This window comes from Microcaecilia unicolor, chromosome 9 (assembly GCF_901765095.1).
Source record: "Microcaecilia unicolor chromosome 9, aMicUni1.1, whole genome shotgun sequence".
In the NCBI taxonomy this organism is placed as follows: Eukaryota; Metazoa; Chordata; class Amphibia; order Gymnophiona; family Siphonopidae; genus Microcaecilia; species Microcaecilia unicolor.
The window spans coordinates 8,373,820-8,389,113 of NC_044039.1; the positions used below are offsets into that span (position 1 = coordinate 8,373,820).

At 42.7% G+C, this 15,294-nt stretch overlaps 1 protein-coding gene across 1 annotated transcript in view; it reads right to left on the reverse strand.

The window, feature by feature from the left end:
* The window catches only part of BEST3 (bestrophin 3), a 38,974-nt gene that overhangs the window by 1,366 nt on the left and 22,314 nt on the right, over nt 1–15,294 (reverse strand). Inside the window, exons 7-9 of the mRNA XM_030214257.1 lie at nt 14,169–14,321; nt 6,656–6,736; nt 687–838 (exon numbers count right to left, since the gene is read on the reverse strand). Coding sequence (XP_030070117.1) covers nt 687–838; nt 6,656–6,736; nt 14,169–14,321 — 386 coding nt within the window. The remainder of the gene's footprint in view (nt 1–686; nt 839–6,655; nt 6,737–14,168; nt 14,322–15,294) is intronic.

Consider the following 15,294-nt stretch of genomic DNA (forward strand, 5'->3'; position numbering starts at 1 on the left):
ACATTCAGTGTAACTGTGGTGCCAACTGCATGTACCATGGCCCCATACTAAAGAAAAAAAAACTCACCAGATCCCCCTGCGCCACCCCTTTCTTTTCCTCTCAACCTTCCCTGAAGCACCACATTGCGACCCCACTTCTCAACACCTGAAGTCCATAATCGGGACCCTATGCCCCCCCCCCCCAAAAAAAAAAAGATTTGATAGCTACTGGGGAGTGAGAGTTCCCTGGTATCTAGAGTCTTAAGGGCAGGAGCAATCCCCCCCCATTCCTGCCCTCTCTAGCACCAGGTTCAAAATGGCAGCTTCTTATTTGGCAGTAATAATGTGAGATTACCACTAGGGGTCATAGCTGCCAAAGTGCAAAAAAACTTATTGCAGTATAGCAAAGAAACCATTTAGTCTATATCAAGTCCCATTTCCCTTAATGTCACCTCAAGTGGTACTGGCAGCCCTGACAGCTAAGTTGAGGTAACGTCCTATGCTGTCAGGGCTGACCACGCCCCATCTCTGCCCATGACCTGCTTGGATCCTGCTCCTGCCTTCACTAGCACGGGACTGTTACTGCACTGGCTGGATTTTGGCCTACAGAGCTATTTGTGCGGGCCCATGGCTAACAGCTACCTCAAGTTAATACCAACGTTGCCTCTAAATCACTAACAAAACTTGTTCAGATAGATAAAGTTTACCCCATCTCCACAGTGGATCCCAGGAAGGAAGGAATACAGTAGTCAGCTGCGGCCAATGTGTAGGGTAGTCGGACGTCAGAATCATTCCAATAAATGTCTTTATTCATTTTCGGCAAGTTCATGTGCATTTCATCCACAGCCAAAAGGGAGACCTAGGAGCAGAAGTGCAATGAGACAGTACCACACTGATATTGGGATTATTACAAGAGATCCTCTTGAACAATTCCCTAGTACATCTGAATTAACCACTCTGTCATTCTATCAATTTAATTTAATTTAGTTCCGGCACTTATAATCTGCCTTTTCAACCAGAATGAGATACAACATTAATAAATATACAATCTTGAAACAAAACCACAGACTAAACACAAGTAAAGCCATGGTTACCCAGTGTAGGAGTAGCCTACGAGTACGAACCAGGGAAGCCCAGTTCAGATCCTACTATGGCCGTGAACTTCAGCAAGCCCCCTAACCTTCCATTGCCTGAGGTGCAAACTTACGGACTGCAGATCTTTCAGGGACAGGAATAATAATAATATAGCTCTTATATCCTGCTACATCCCGCTATATTAACAGAACAAAGTGGGTAACGAAATTAAGCATAAACAAGGATAATAAAAATAATGAATTCATCCAAATCAAAGAATTTTAGAAAGATAGGTTTTCAGATTTTTACAAAAACTCTAATATGAAGGGGTAAGCATCTACATACAGTGGTAAAGTCGGCCACTTTTTGCCTGATAACAAAACATACTCTCCAATATTTTCTTGAATCTCACACCAGAAATGGATGGATAAAACAAGAAATAAGGATCTCTATGTTTAGAAATTCGGTTATTAGTAGGGAATGAAAGCAAACCAATGAAATACTCTGGACTGGTTCTGTCAAACATCTTAAAAACCAAGCAAGCTAGTTTAAAAGGGATATGAGCTTGAACTGGGAGCCAGTGAAGCATGATCAACAAGGGAGTTATACTATCACATCTTTTCAAATGAAAAATGAGCCTAGCAGCTGTGTTTTGTAATAATTGAAGCTTAGTACATTATTTAACGGAACCCCCCCAAACTATTACAATAGCCCATGTGTGATAGAACAAGGGCCTGAACCAGTAAGGTGAAATGACTTTCATTTATAATTGCGTGTGGTAGCCGTGTTAGTCCACTGTTAAGGTTATCAATAGAAATCAAACAAAATAAAACATGGAAAAGAAAATAAGATGATACCTTTTTTATTGGACATAACTTAATACATTTCTTGATTAGCTTTCGAAGGTTGCCCTTTTTCGTCAGATCGGAAATAAGCAAATGTGCTAGCTGACAGTGTATATAAGTGAAAAACATTCAAGCATTGCTATGACAGTCTGACAGGGTGGGAGGATAACTGGATAACTACATAGAAAGTTTCAGACATAGGGTTAAATCACAACTCTCCAACAAACAAAAAAGAATTCTGTACAATCTTACCCCACCAGAAAGAGCGGCCACAAGAACCCTACAAACTAACGAACGCATTATCATCAAACCCGCAGACAAAGGAGGCGCAGTGGTAATTATGGACATACAAAAATACATTGAAGAGGGCCACAAACAGCTCTCAGACAATAAATACTACAGGAAACTAACTGAGGACCCCACACAGGACTACACAAAACAGCTAAAAGACCTTATCAAAACATTTCCTACACAAGCGCAACCTCACCTGAAGAAACTCATACCAAATCAACCTTCCGTAGGCACATTTTACATGCTACCCAAGATCCACAAACTGGGAAACCCTGGCAGACCAATCATATCAGGTATTGGCACACTCACGGAAGAAATATCTGGATTCATAGAGGGAATTCTGAAACCTCTCGTACACAAAACTAACAGCTTCATACAAGACACCACAGACTTTCTGAATAAATTGAAAAATATCAAGCAACTACCACCTAACACCCTTCTGGTCACGATGGATGTAGAATCACTATACAGCAACATTCCACATGCGGATGGCATAGCTGCATGTGGAAGACTCCTAAAAAAATCCACACTGGACCATCAATACTCTCCAGAAACTATTACAAAATTAATCAAATTCATTTTAACTCACAACTACTTCCACTTTAACAATGATATCTATCTGCAAATAATGGGCACTGCGATGGGCACCAGGACAGCACCCCAATATGCCAACCTTTTTATGGCTGAGCTGGAAGAGACATTTCTGAATACACACCAGACCAAACCTCTAAAATACTACCGGTACATCGATGACATTTTTATGATTTGGACGGAGGGTGAAGAAACTCTGAAACAATTTTATTCTGCATTCAATACATACCATCCTACAATCAGATTCAAAATTGACTACTCCCCAGAAAAAGTCAATTTTTTGGACACCACAGTCTCAATCAGTGATGGCTGTATACAAACATCTGTATACAAGAAACCCACAGACAGATGTAGCTATCTCCACAACTCCAGCTTCCATCCTTCACATACAAAAAGATCCATCATTTACAGCCAAGCCACAAGATACCACCGTATCTGCTCTGACCCAGGGGACAGAGACAGACACCTTAAAACCCTGACTGAATCCTTCAAACAGAAGGGCTACAACCCCAAAATAATCTCCAAGAATATTGCCTCCTCCCTCAAAACACCCAGGGAGAATCTGCTACAGTACAAAAAGAAAAAATCCACAGACAGAATCCCGCTTGTAGTGACATACAATCCAGAGCTGGAAAAACTGAGGAAAATCATAAGAGATCTACAACCTATACTCCAGGAGGATGAATTACTGAAAGAGATATTCCCATCCCCACCAGTACTGGCCTTCCGACAGCCACCCAATTTAAAACACAAGCTAATCAGAAGTAAACTTCCTTCACAGACTGAAAAGGAACAGAAGGGCACACTTCCCTGTAATTTATCCAGTTGCAAACTATGCCAAAATATTTCACAGGACCCCAAAGTCATCCACAAAGGAAAGACATTCAACATAAAGGGATCTTTCACTTGCTCATCTTCCAATGTGGTATATATCATTCAGTGTAAAAAATGTAATGAAGGATGCTATATTGGAGAAACAGGCCAGATGCTTAAGACAAGATTCAATTTACATAGACATCATATAAACAATGCTGGTGCCAGCAGGGTTCCCACGCCTGTTGGGCAACATTTTACAAGACCAGGACACTGCACCAGTGACTTCATAGTGAGAATCCTCAAAGGTAACTTTAAAACCATACAAGAACGTAAGACCTTTGAAGTCAGAATGATTGAATATTTTAACACCCAACAGAAAGGACTTAACAAGGACCTGGGGTTCCTAGCCCATTATAAACCATAAAGCTGTATGTCTCTGTTGATCACCCTCCCCTCACCTGTCCACACCCACCCTGTTAGAATACCAATGGTATACTTTGATGTCCCCATGCATACTTCCTACCCACCCCCATCCTCCCACCCTGTCAGACTGTCATAGCAATGCTTGAATGTTTTTCACTTATATACACTGTCAGCTAGCACATTTGCTTATTTCCGATCTGACGAAGAAGGGCAACCTTCGAAAGCTAATCAAGAAATGTATTAAGTTATGTCCAATAAAAAAGGTATCATCTTATTTTCTTTTCCATGTTTTATTTTGTTTGATTTCTATTTATAATTGCCAAAGCTTGAAAAATACAGTCTAAATAATATGATTAACATGTGGTTCTAAAGGAAGTAACCCCCAACACTTTAGATGTACAACCAACTTTAAGAGAAAAGGATAGAACAATTAATTAATTAATTTTATTTTGGTTCTTATATCCCACATAATCCGAACACCAATTATTCAGCTCTATGTGGCTTAGAACAGTTAAGTAAAAGCAGATACAAATATTGATGTAGAGATCAATCGTTAAAGCAACTTAGCTAGAGTTCATAGGTTTTTACAGAAATACTAGAATTCGATGGATAACATACTTATTTTTTCAAAGAGAAAAGTTTTCAGAAATTTTCAGAATGTTAAATAGTTAGAAATAGTTAATAAATCAGAAGGACTTGAACTGGCAGTATGATCCAGCCAGAGCACCTTGGTTTTCTCTTTATTTAATTTAAAGTCACGGATTGAACGATAATGTTTAATCTTGGTGATACAAGTGGCCACAGTAGACATGGTAATGGCTAGGTTTTCATTCATAGACACCGACAATAGCTTGTCGTCTGCATATGAGTAGAATTTTGCATCTAAAGTAGAAAATCCCAGCTCAAAGGAGGACATATAAATATTAAACAGAATGGGAGATAACGGGAAACCCTTTGGGACACCACAGGGATGTGTCCGGCATTCTGAGAGCATCTTAGCAACAACTGTAGTTGAATGTAATGTGCCTTGGGCTACTACTGAAAAGATGCAAGCTACATCTAAAAATCCCTTCTCTTCTTTCTCTTCCTCCTTAAGGCCAGCAGAGTGAGTACAAAATACATGGTCCTAGGGCCAGAACTACATGACGTTAACCTCACCATGCATAAGACTAGTATGTGCCCATGACCATGTTTTTTGAACATGCTTATGATACAAACCTTGAGGAGGAGGAGGAAGAGGGACGAGGAACTATTGCAGTCCTTCAACATAAACATGCTTTGCAAATATTTGAACAGCAATACACATATATCTCAGAAAATATCCCCACCTGCATTTGCACTTGCTCATAATTACGTGTAATGGTGAGTTAACTCCTCCATTGGGTCGGGAAAAGAGCTTCAGAGGGTGAACTGTGATCAAATGACAATTTTGGATTACAGCTCCTTAACTGGCTCCCCTTGTATGTGCTGTTGTGTAAAATCCACCACTTAACACGCACTAGTACCATGACTTATATGAGTGACGTGTCCTATTTCTCTGTGTTTTGTTGTAAAATGGCTGCTCTCATTGCCTTTCCCCATCAGGCTTATACGTATTTTACATAAGTCTCTGGGCCCCATATTCAGTCCACGGGAGTTAGCCCGGCTAACTCTCGTGGTGGGCGCTGAGCCTGGATATTCAATTCCGGTGATCGGCATTGAACATCCGGTTTATTTTTGGCAGGTTTGAACTTAACTGGCCAAGCCGATATTCAGCACTGGCCAGTTAAGTTCAAACCAGCCAAAGATAATCCACCTATTGACGTGGCCATATTTGGCTACCAAACATAGCTGGCCAGATGCTGAATATCGGAGCTGACCAGCTATGTCACGTGACATAGCGGATCGGCTAAGTGCTAACATTCCGCTGAGATAGCTGGCTATCTCACACTGAATATTACCATTTAGCCGTCTAAGGGGCCCTTTTACTAAGCCACGTGGGTGCATACATGTGGCCTACATGAGTCAATTTTGAACTACTGCCTGACTACCGTGTGGCCCGGGCGGTAATTTCATTTTTTACACGCGTCCACTAAGCTCGCTGGAAATCTTCCAGTGTGTGGCGCTAACCAGGTGGTAATCGGCATTGTACATGCGTAGACCATTACTGCCCGGTTAATGCGTGAGAACTTACCGCTAGGTCAATGGGTGGCGGTAAGGTCTCAGGCCCAAAATGGATGCACGCCAATTTTTATTTTGCCACATGTCCATTTTCGGCCCAAAAAAAGGCCTTTTTTGCAGGTGCGCTGAAAAATGGACCTGCACACATCCAATATATGTGTCTACATCCGCGCAGGCCATTTTTTGGCGCACCTTAGTAAAAGGAGCCCTAAGCGCCATTTAACCGGCCAGGTGCTGTTCTTGGCTGGTTAAATGGGTTTGAATATTGGGGTGGGGGGAGGTGTCTGTGTTCACTGAGCATTTTGTAAGATAGGAAGAAAGTTGGAATGTCCTAACTTGGACACTTCTTTTCTGATCTGCACTCCCTATAAAATGTTGGGCTTAAAATGTATCGCTACAGAACGGAGCTGATCACATTATACTTTACACTACTTTTCTACTTTTATCTGAGGTAATTACTGGAAAGCTGCATTAACCTGCAGATTTCTATCGATGCACCAGTTGGTTTCAAAATCATCATCGTCTTCCCCAAAGGGATTGATGAGCTGCTCTGCCACCTGCCGGTCAAAGCAACACAAAACATTACACATGGGTTAACCAAGCAACTCACTGTAGATTGATACCTCTCCCACCTTCCTTCACACAGGTGTTCCCAGAGTTGTTCAAAGTACTTAAGTAAAAGTAAAAATAAATGTATATTTTAATACTTAAGTAAAAGTAAAAAGTACAATGAAGAAAACATTAAAAAATGTACTTACTTAAGTGAAAGTAAAAAGTAAAAGTACTGTAACTACAGTGAATGCAACTATTGTTAACGTTTTAATCTCAACAACTTTATTGCCTTACAATTTAATCCACTTTGCTTTTAGTAAAACTATATTTTTGAAAATGACTGTCACTCAAGTGAGTGCACTTGTGAGTCATTAATCCAGCACAGCTAAAAAGGTGTTTAACAAATGCACTAGCAGAAAGTGGATTGTTCAATCTAATAAAAAGTTCCTTCAAATCAGGCCAGGTTGCAGTATTACTGATGTCTTCTGACTGGGTCTGCAGGTTATGATCAAGGGAATCTCTGAAACACTCGACTTCCATATAGCAAAGAGTACTTTGTCATCGTTATTGTCATTATCATCTGCATTAGAAGTAGTGCTGTCTAGTTCATCCTTTGCATCTTCATCTTCATTATCATCGTCATGCTGTCCAATTACAATGAGAGCTTTCACAAAGTTGGAATCATCGTCTGTTGTTCTAATAATTTTTCGCCTAATGGCAAACTCTGTTTGAATATCTTCGATAATTGATGCAAGAATGTCAAATGTGTGGGAACCCTTCAGTCTTAAGGTCAAACAAGAAGATTTCCTCTCTAAAGACTCTTATCAATCCAGTGGACAATTGCCCCAACGTAAAATTTCCAATGGGATGACGAGCAGTCTGTTGTGGTAGAGAAATGTGTCTGTTCACCGAGAATTGCTACCAGCTTCAGCTTCATTTCCACTTTAAAGCGACCCAACTCACCACTGTCCTGTTTGGCTGAAGGCCAGTAACTAGTTCAAAAGAGGCAACTTCACTGTTCTTACAGGTTATATTCACTGAACAGCAACAATTACAATGAGATGATCCACTGCTTGCATGACAAGATTTGCAAAAGCAAAATCCTGTTCCTAGTTTTGCCGATTCATTAGATTTACTGAGGAATAGTTGTTTACATCTCCATTCCACTTTTACTTTTTACTTTTAACTGCAAGCATCAGATGTAACTGAGTAAAAGTAGTAAAAATTGGTGAATTATTACTTCAGTAAAAGTAACAAAAACCTTTACTTAAGCACAGTAACTAGTTACATTTACTTAGTTACTATACAACACTGGTGCTCCCGATACCGGATGCACTATGATGAAATTTTAACCACTAATTTATGGAAGGGCCTAGAAGACTCTGTACTTTCTGAGCACTATAAAGGTTTACCTTTGTTTACACATTGTATATACATTTACAAGTGATTGTACAAGCTGATTGGTCATCATTAATTATCTGATCATAAAAATATTTCATAGGCATTTTCATTTTCCTGCTTTTTAGTAATGATTTATTTATTGCACTTGTATCCCACATTTTCCCACCAATGATAGTAATGGAATCCATTGGAGTCAGACATTAATCCCCTGCCCTTGAATTGTACCTGTTCTCAATCTTAGCCAAGAAGAGACCTTGCTTGGCTCATAGCTTAGAACCTGCTGGCTTGTAGCCAAAGACGGAGATATAATCACCTGACCTGATCGTGCTGCAGTCTGAGGCACTTGGTAGCAATAAGGAAACCTTTGTTTTTCCTTGATCAGGGTCTGGAAATGTTGTATTAAAAATAAGTAGAGCTATGGTAAAAAAAACCTGTGTGGATCCAGTTATTGTTTTTTTTTTTGTTACATTTGTACCCTGTGCTTTCCTACTCATGGCAGGCTCAATGTGGCTTACATGGGGCAGAGTCACAAGGAGCTGCCTGTGCCTGAAGTGGGAATCAAACCCAGTTCCTCAGGACCAAAGTCCACCACCCTAACCACTAGGCCACTTCTCCACTGTTGCTACTATTTGAGATTCTACATGGAATGTTGCTATTCCACTAGCAACATTCCATGTAGAAGTCGGCCCTTGCAGATCACCAATGTGGCCGCGCAGGCTTCTGCAGGACGTCAGACTCACAGAAACAGAAGCCTGCGCAGCCTTCTACATGGAATGTTGCTAGTGGAATAGCAACATTCCATGTAGAATCTCCAATAGTAGCAACATTCCATGTAGAATCTCCAATAGTATCTATTTTATTTTTGTTACATTTGTACCCCGCGCTTTCCCACTCATGGCAGGCTCAATGCGGCTTACATGGGGCAATGGAGGGTTAAGTGACTTGCCCAGAGTCACAAGGAGCTGCCTGTGCCTGAAGTGGGAATTGAACTCAGTTCCTCAGTTCCCCAGGACCAAAGTCCACCACCCTAACCACTAGGCCACTCCCTGCCATTGAGTGTGATTGCACTTGTTTTAATTTCAGATATTAAATTCACTCAGGTAGGTCTTCTGGTGTATTTTGTTTTATATGATAGTTATATTTTTGGGACCGTTAAGCATCCTGATGCATTGTTTACGATAAGTATTTGTAAAATTTTATGATTAGGGTCTTTTTTTATCATTACTTTTTAATTATTTTAATTGTCATATATTTATTTAATACATTTATACCCCACATTTTCCCACTAGTTGCAGGCTCAATGCGGCTAACACATACCATAGGGTAGGCTACAGTTCAGAAAGTATGTACACAGTAGCATCCATATTGGGTTATTAGGCAATAGCATTCATATAGAGTTATATACTGAAGTTGTATATTTTAGATATGTTTTTGTAGATCTTTATTTATATTTACACTCCATCTTGGTTCTGTATGTGTTATTTTTAGACTCCTCATGCAGGTTTTTCAGCCAAAACACTGCCTATGACGAGTTGATTTGAATAAAAGACATTGTTGAGATTTATTGATTTTGTCATTTGTACTGTTGTATCTTCAAAAATCCTGCTTTCAATTTTCTGTCTGCCACAAATAAAATAGTAATTAACTGTACCCCCAAGTTTAGTCCAGAGGGTAAGTGGACCTGGATAAGAGTGCATTTTTTTCTCTAGCTGGCAGGACTCTGTGTACCCTTACCCAGCAGGAGCATTGGGAGGAATGCCAATGGGATCATTTTACAAGGGAATTGAGTTACAGCTCCAAGAGATTCCCAAGACCAGGCAGGAGTAAGTGCAACTGTCTTGCAGTATGCAGCCTGGTACAGTACAGTGCAGTCTAAGGAAGCAAGCTTGGTTCAGTGCAATGCAGTCTACGGAAGGAAGTCTGGTTCAGTGCAATGCAGTCTACAGAAGCACGCCTGGTATAGTGCAATGCAGTCTATGGAACGAAGCATGGTTGTGGTGCCATACAAGAGGCTGCAGATCATACGTTTGCATTTAGAAATGAATGAAGTGCAAAAGAGGGACAAATTCTATAGAAGATATAGGGGTTCTTTCACTAAAGTCCTATAAAGTTTTGCTCTTAGCGTGTGTTTTATAAACTAGGCGCTAACATTTACATATTGGTTATGTGATATAGTACATACATATACGCTTACACACGTATATGACAGCATGCTGCCTGTGTGCTAGGCTGCAAATACCCATTTAACTTACATAGCGTGTATTTGCAAGAGGGGGCAGAGCATGGGGGTGCTCCCACATTTGCACACAACTTACAGAATACTGCCACACTTACACCAGCCGTATGTCTGGCATTAGTGCTCATGCTAAATGTTAAAGCATCTATATATCCGGTTAGGTTAGTGTTCTATAGAAAACAGTAGGTGCCTTCGTTCCATACTGCATGCTCTCTGGACTCCTAATTCAAAGCACCTTGTTACAGAATTGTCCCCCTAGATGCAAAAATTTCCACCTGGTATGGCAAAGCCTATGTGCTGACTATTGGGGGGGGGGGGTCCTCTCAGCGTGTCCTATATAGTTACAACACCAGCATCATTCTTACCCTATCTTCAAGGGCGGGAGTGATTTCCAGTCACTTTTGCCCAGCAGGTCTTGTCTTTTAAAATAGCGTCCACTTGCCCGCGACCAGAGCGTTCTCAAGAGTCGCTGTACAGACACAGGTCAGCAATTCTACAAAGTGGAACTGGTCTCAGATCAGCTGGCACCATCTTGAAAAACAGGGTGAGTGGGACAGGAGTGACTGGGAATCAATCCTGCTCCTGAAAAATCTGTCAGTGGGGTAAGGAGATGACTTGGAGGCATGGAGTGGGGTTGGGGGATTTACTCTGCTTTGAGTGTGGGGGAAGAGAATCTCTGCCATGAATCTTCCTATCCCAGATTTAAAAAAAAGATTTGAAAACTCATTTTATTTGAAAGATCTTATAGTGTTTAAAATACATTGCACATGCAATGATATTGTACCATATCTTTGTGACGTTATGATTTTTATTTCCGGCTACTGGTTGTGTTGGACACTGTAACCACACTGTACTCTATGATGACTGTATTTTCCCTTCCAGCTTTTGATTGATGTCATGTAGATGCAAACTGCCTTGATGGTACTATTGAGTAGGTGGTATATTAAGCAGGGGTGTAGCTATGTGGGGCCACGGGGGCATGAGCCGCCACAGATTACGCCCTGGCCCCCTCTACATTTGACCCCCCCCCCCGTTGCCGCATCATCAGATACGTTGTTTGCTGGGGGGGGGGGTCCCCAATCCCCGCCATCCGAAGAGTCTTCTTCAGCACCGGTTGACTCCAGTGCCTTCGTTGTAAGGCGTCAGAAACAGATGATTGCACAATGAAGGTGCCAGAGTCGACCGGTGCTGAAGAAGACTCTTCAGCTGGCGGGGATTGGGGACCCCAACCAGCAAACAAGGTACCTGATGCGGCGGCAGGGCAGGAGCGGGTGGCGGTGGCGGGGGAAGGCGGCTAAACAGTGCCCCCCTCACCTCGGGCTCTGGCCCCCCTCCCGTTGAGGTCTGGCTACGCCCCTGATATTAAGGGGGGAATTCATCAAAGTTGTAGCACACACTAATGAAATCAGTGCATGCAACATGCTAAGATGCTCATTTTATACCTTTGAGTTTCTTAGCATTTAGGGGCCCTTTAACAAAGGTGGCCTGAGGTAGTGTGGGCGCATGTATTGGACGTGTGCCGGACCATTTCTCCACTGCGTCTGGAAAAAAAGGTTTTTGGGGGGCCGGGAAATGGACGTGCGGCAAAATGAAAACCAGCATGCGTCGATTTACGGCCTGAGCCCTTAACGCCACCCATCGACTTAGCGGTAAGGGCTCACGCGTTACCCATGCGGTCACCGTCCAGCAAGCCCCAACTGCCGATTACTGGCGGGAACGTCCCTGTGGTAGAAAATAAAAAAATGATTTTCTACCGCGGGTTCTTGGTGTGCGCCAAAACTCAGAATTACTGCCAGACGGTAATGCTGATTTGATGCACGCTGAACACGCGCAGGCCAAAGCCCCTTAGTGTGCACTAATGCTTTGATGAATTCCCCCCTAAATGTCTTTTGTGTATGATGTACAGCTCTGCGTATGCCTTGTAGCACTATAGAAATGATAAGTAGTAGGGCTTTTTTTGAGGGGGTACTTGGCGGTACTGAGTACCGGCACCTTTTCCATTGTCTGCTAAAATTGACCCATGGTCCCCAAGTTTTAATGAAAGAGCTTAAGTTCTACACACCAATTCTGCCTTGTCACAGATTCTGTGATTGGTTGCAGGGAGCCTGGCTATTGTGAGGTGAGTCCCTCAGTGATCACCCCACCCCTGAAGGGTGGCCTAGCATTTGAGTACTGGCACCTTTTCCATTGTCTGCTAAAATTGACCCATGGTCCCCAAGTTTTAATGAAAGAGCTTAAGTTCTACACACCAATTCTGCCTTGTCATAGATTCTGTGACTGGTTGCAGGGGGCCTGGCTATTGTGGGGTGGGTCCCTTAGTGATCACCCCACCCCTGAAGGGTGGCCTAGCATTTGAGTACTGGCACCTTTTCCATTGTCTGCTAAAATTGACCCATGGTCCCCAAGTTTTAATGAAAGAGCTTAAGTTCTACACACCAATTCTGCCTTGTCACAGATTCTGTGATTGGTTGCAGGGAGCCTGGCTATTGTGGGGTGAGTCCCTCAGTGATCACCCCACCCCTGAAGGGTGGCCTAGCATTTGAGTACTGGCACCTTTTCCATTGTCTGCTAAAATTGACCCATGGTCCCCAAGTTTTAATGAAAGAGCTTAAGTTCTACACACCAATTCTGCCTTGTCATAGATTCTGTGACTGGTTGCAGGGGGCCTGGCTATTGTGGGGTGGGTCCCTAGTGATCACCCCACCCCTGAAGGGTGGCCTAGCATTTGAGTACTGGCACCTTTTCCATTGTCTGCTAAAATTGACCCATGGTCCCCAAGTTTTAATGAAAGAGCTTAAGTTCTACACACCAATTCTGCCTTGTCACAGATTCTGTGATTGGTTGCAGGGAGCCTGGCTATTGTGGGGTGAGTCCCTCAGTGATCACCCCACCCCTGAAGGGTGGCCTAGCATTTGAGTACTGGCACCTTTTCCATTGTCTGCTAAAATTGACCCATGGTCCCCAAGTTTTAATGAAAGAGCTTAAGTTCTACACACCAATTCTGCCTTGTCATAGATTCTGTGACTGGTTGCAGGGGGCCTGGCTATTGTGAGGTGGGTCCCTTAGTGATCACCTCACCCCTGAAGGGTGGCCTAGCATTTGAGTACTGGCACCTTTTCCATTGTCTGCTAAAATTGACCCATGGTCCCCAAGTTTTAATGAAAGAGCTTAAGTTCTACACACCAATTCTGCCTTGTCACAGATTCTGTGATTGGTTGCAGGGAGCCTGGCTATTGTGGGGTGAGTCCCTCAGTGATCACCCCACCCCTGAAGGGTGGCCTAGCATTTGAGTACTGGCACCTTTTCCATTGTCTGCTAAAATTGACCCATGGTCCCCAAGTTTTAATGAAAGAGCTTAAGTTCTACACACCAATTCTGCCTTGTCATAGATTCTGTGACTGGTTGCAGGGGGCCTGGCTATTGTGGGGTGGGTCCCTTAGTGATCACCCCACCCCCTGAAGGGTGGCCTGGCATTTGAGTACCGGCACCTTTTTCCGCTAGAAAATATGCACTGAGTAAATGTAAATAAAACTTTGAACTTAGGATACCTTGGAATGCAGTTCAGCCCAGACTGACATTTTTCCTTGTTTGCTTGTTTTTAATGTTGCTTATTTTGTTTACAAACAACGAGATGAAACAAAATCAACCTATATTGGAGCCAAATGAAAATGTTTTTGGTGCAAGCTTCTACCACTGAACTCACTACTTAGGATTATGCCTATTTGGCGGTGGAGGGGGTGTCACCCACTCCCTTCTCACAGTAATATAAAGCTCTAAAATTAAGCCTCAGACCTGCTCACCTTGAGCCAGCCTGCGTAGAAGAAGAACTGCAGGAGGGTAAAGATGGGAATGTACAGATCCAAGTCATGTCCGGGATACGCCTGTGCAGGGTCTAAGAACTGCCGGCCGATCAGGCATGCAAAGAAAAAGGTGTAAACGGCGAGGGTGACAACCTGGAAAAAAAATCTACTGTCAAACACCATCAGCTAAACTCTTAAACCAGGCACCAGGATGTGTAGGTCTGATCCCAAGGCCAAGGCAAAAACGTAACCATTGAAAAGGTTCACTGCATTAGTAAAATCCATGAAACTAACAGGAAGAAGATTTAAAGCTAATGGAACAAATTATTATTTTTTTCACTCAATGCACAATCAAGCTTGGAGGATATGCTAAAATATGAGGTTAAGCTACGCAATATGCATAGGGAGCACAGGCAGAGGAATAGCCAGCAAGAAACTGAGGTGATAATGCTTCTGTGTAAGTCTGATGAGACCTCATTTAGGGAGTCTTTTACAAAGTGTCCAAATCAGTACTGCTGGCCCAATGTGCCTGCCGGTGGTAGTTTTGCACCCAGCGCACGCCATTTCTGGGGGAAAAAAGAAAATCCATGGAAACGGCTTGCCTGGCGGTAATCGGGCATTGCTGCGCACTGCCCAGTTACCGCTGGGTTACCGCAGGAGCCCTTTTCACCACCTCAAAGGGTGGCGGTAAGGCTCCCTGTCACATGGCCACACGGTAAGAGTTCTCGTACCGCTTGGCCATATTTGTCCGGGGGCTTTTTACCCACTGCGGTTAAAAAGGGCTCTGGTGTGTGGAAAAAATGTCCCCCACTGCTACCACAGGGCCCCTTTTTCCCACAGCTTGGTAAAAGGACCCCTTAGAATAGTGTTTGCAAATCTGGAGACCACACCTTCAAAAACATATAAACAAGATGGAATCTGTCCAGTCAGTGGTCTTCATCATAAAGCCTATGGGGCAAACTTAAAAGATCTCAATATTTATTTATTTATTTATTACATTTGTACCCCACGCTTTCTCACACATTGTAGGCTCAATGCGGCTTACATAGTTAATACAATTACCATAGCAAGGTCTTAAGGAGAATATTTGGTCCTGGGGAACTGAGTTCGATTCCCACTTCAGGCA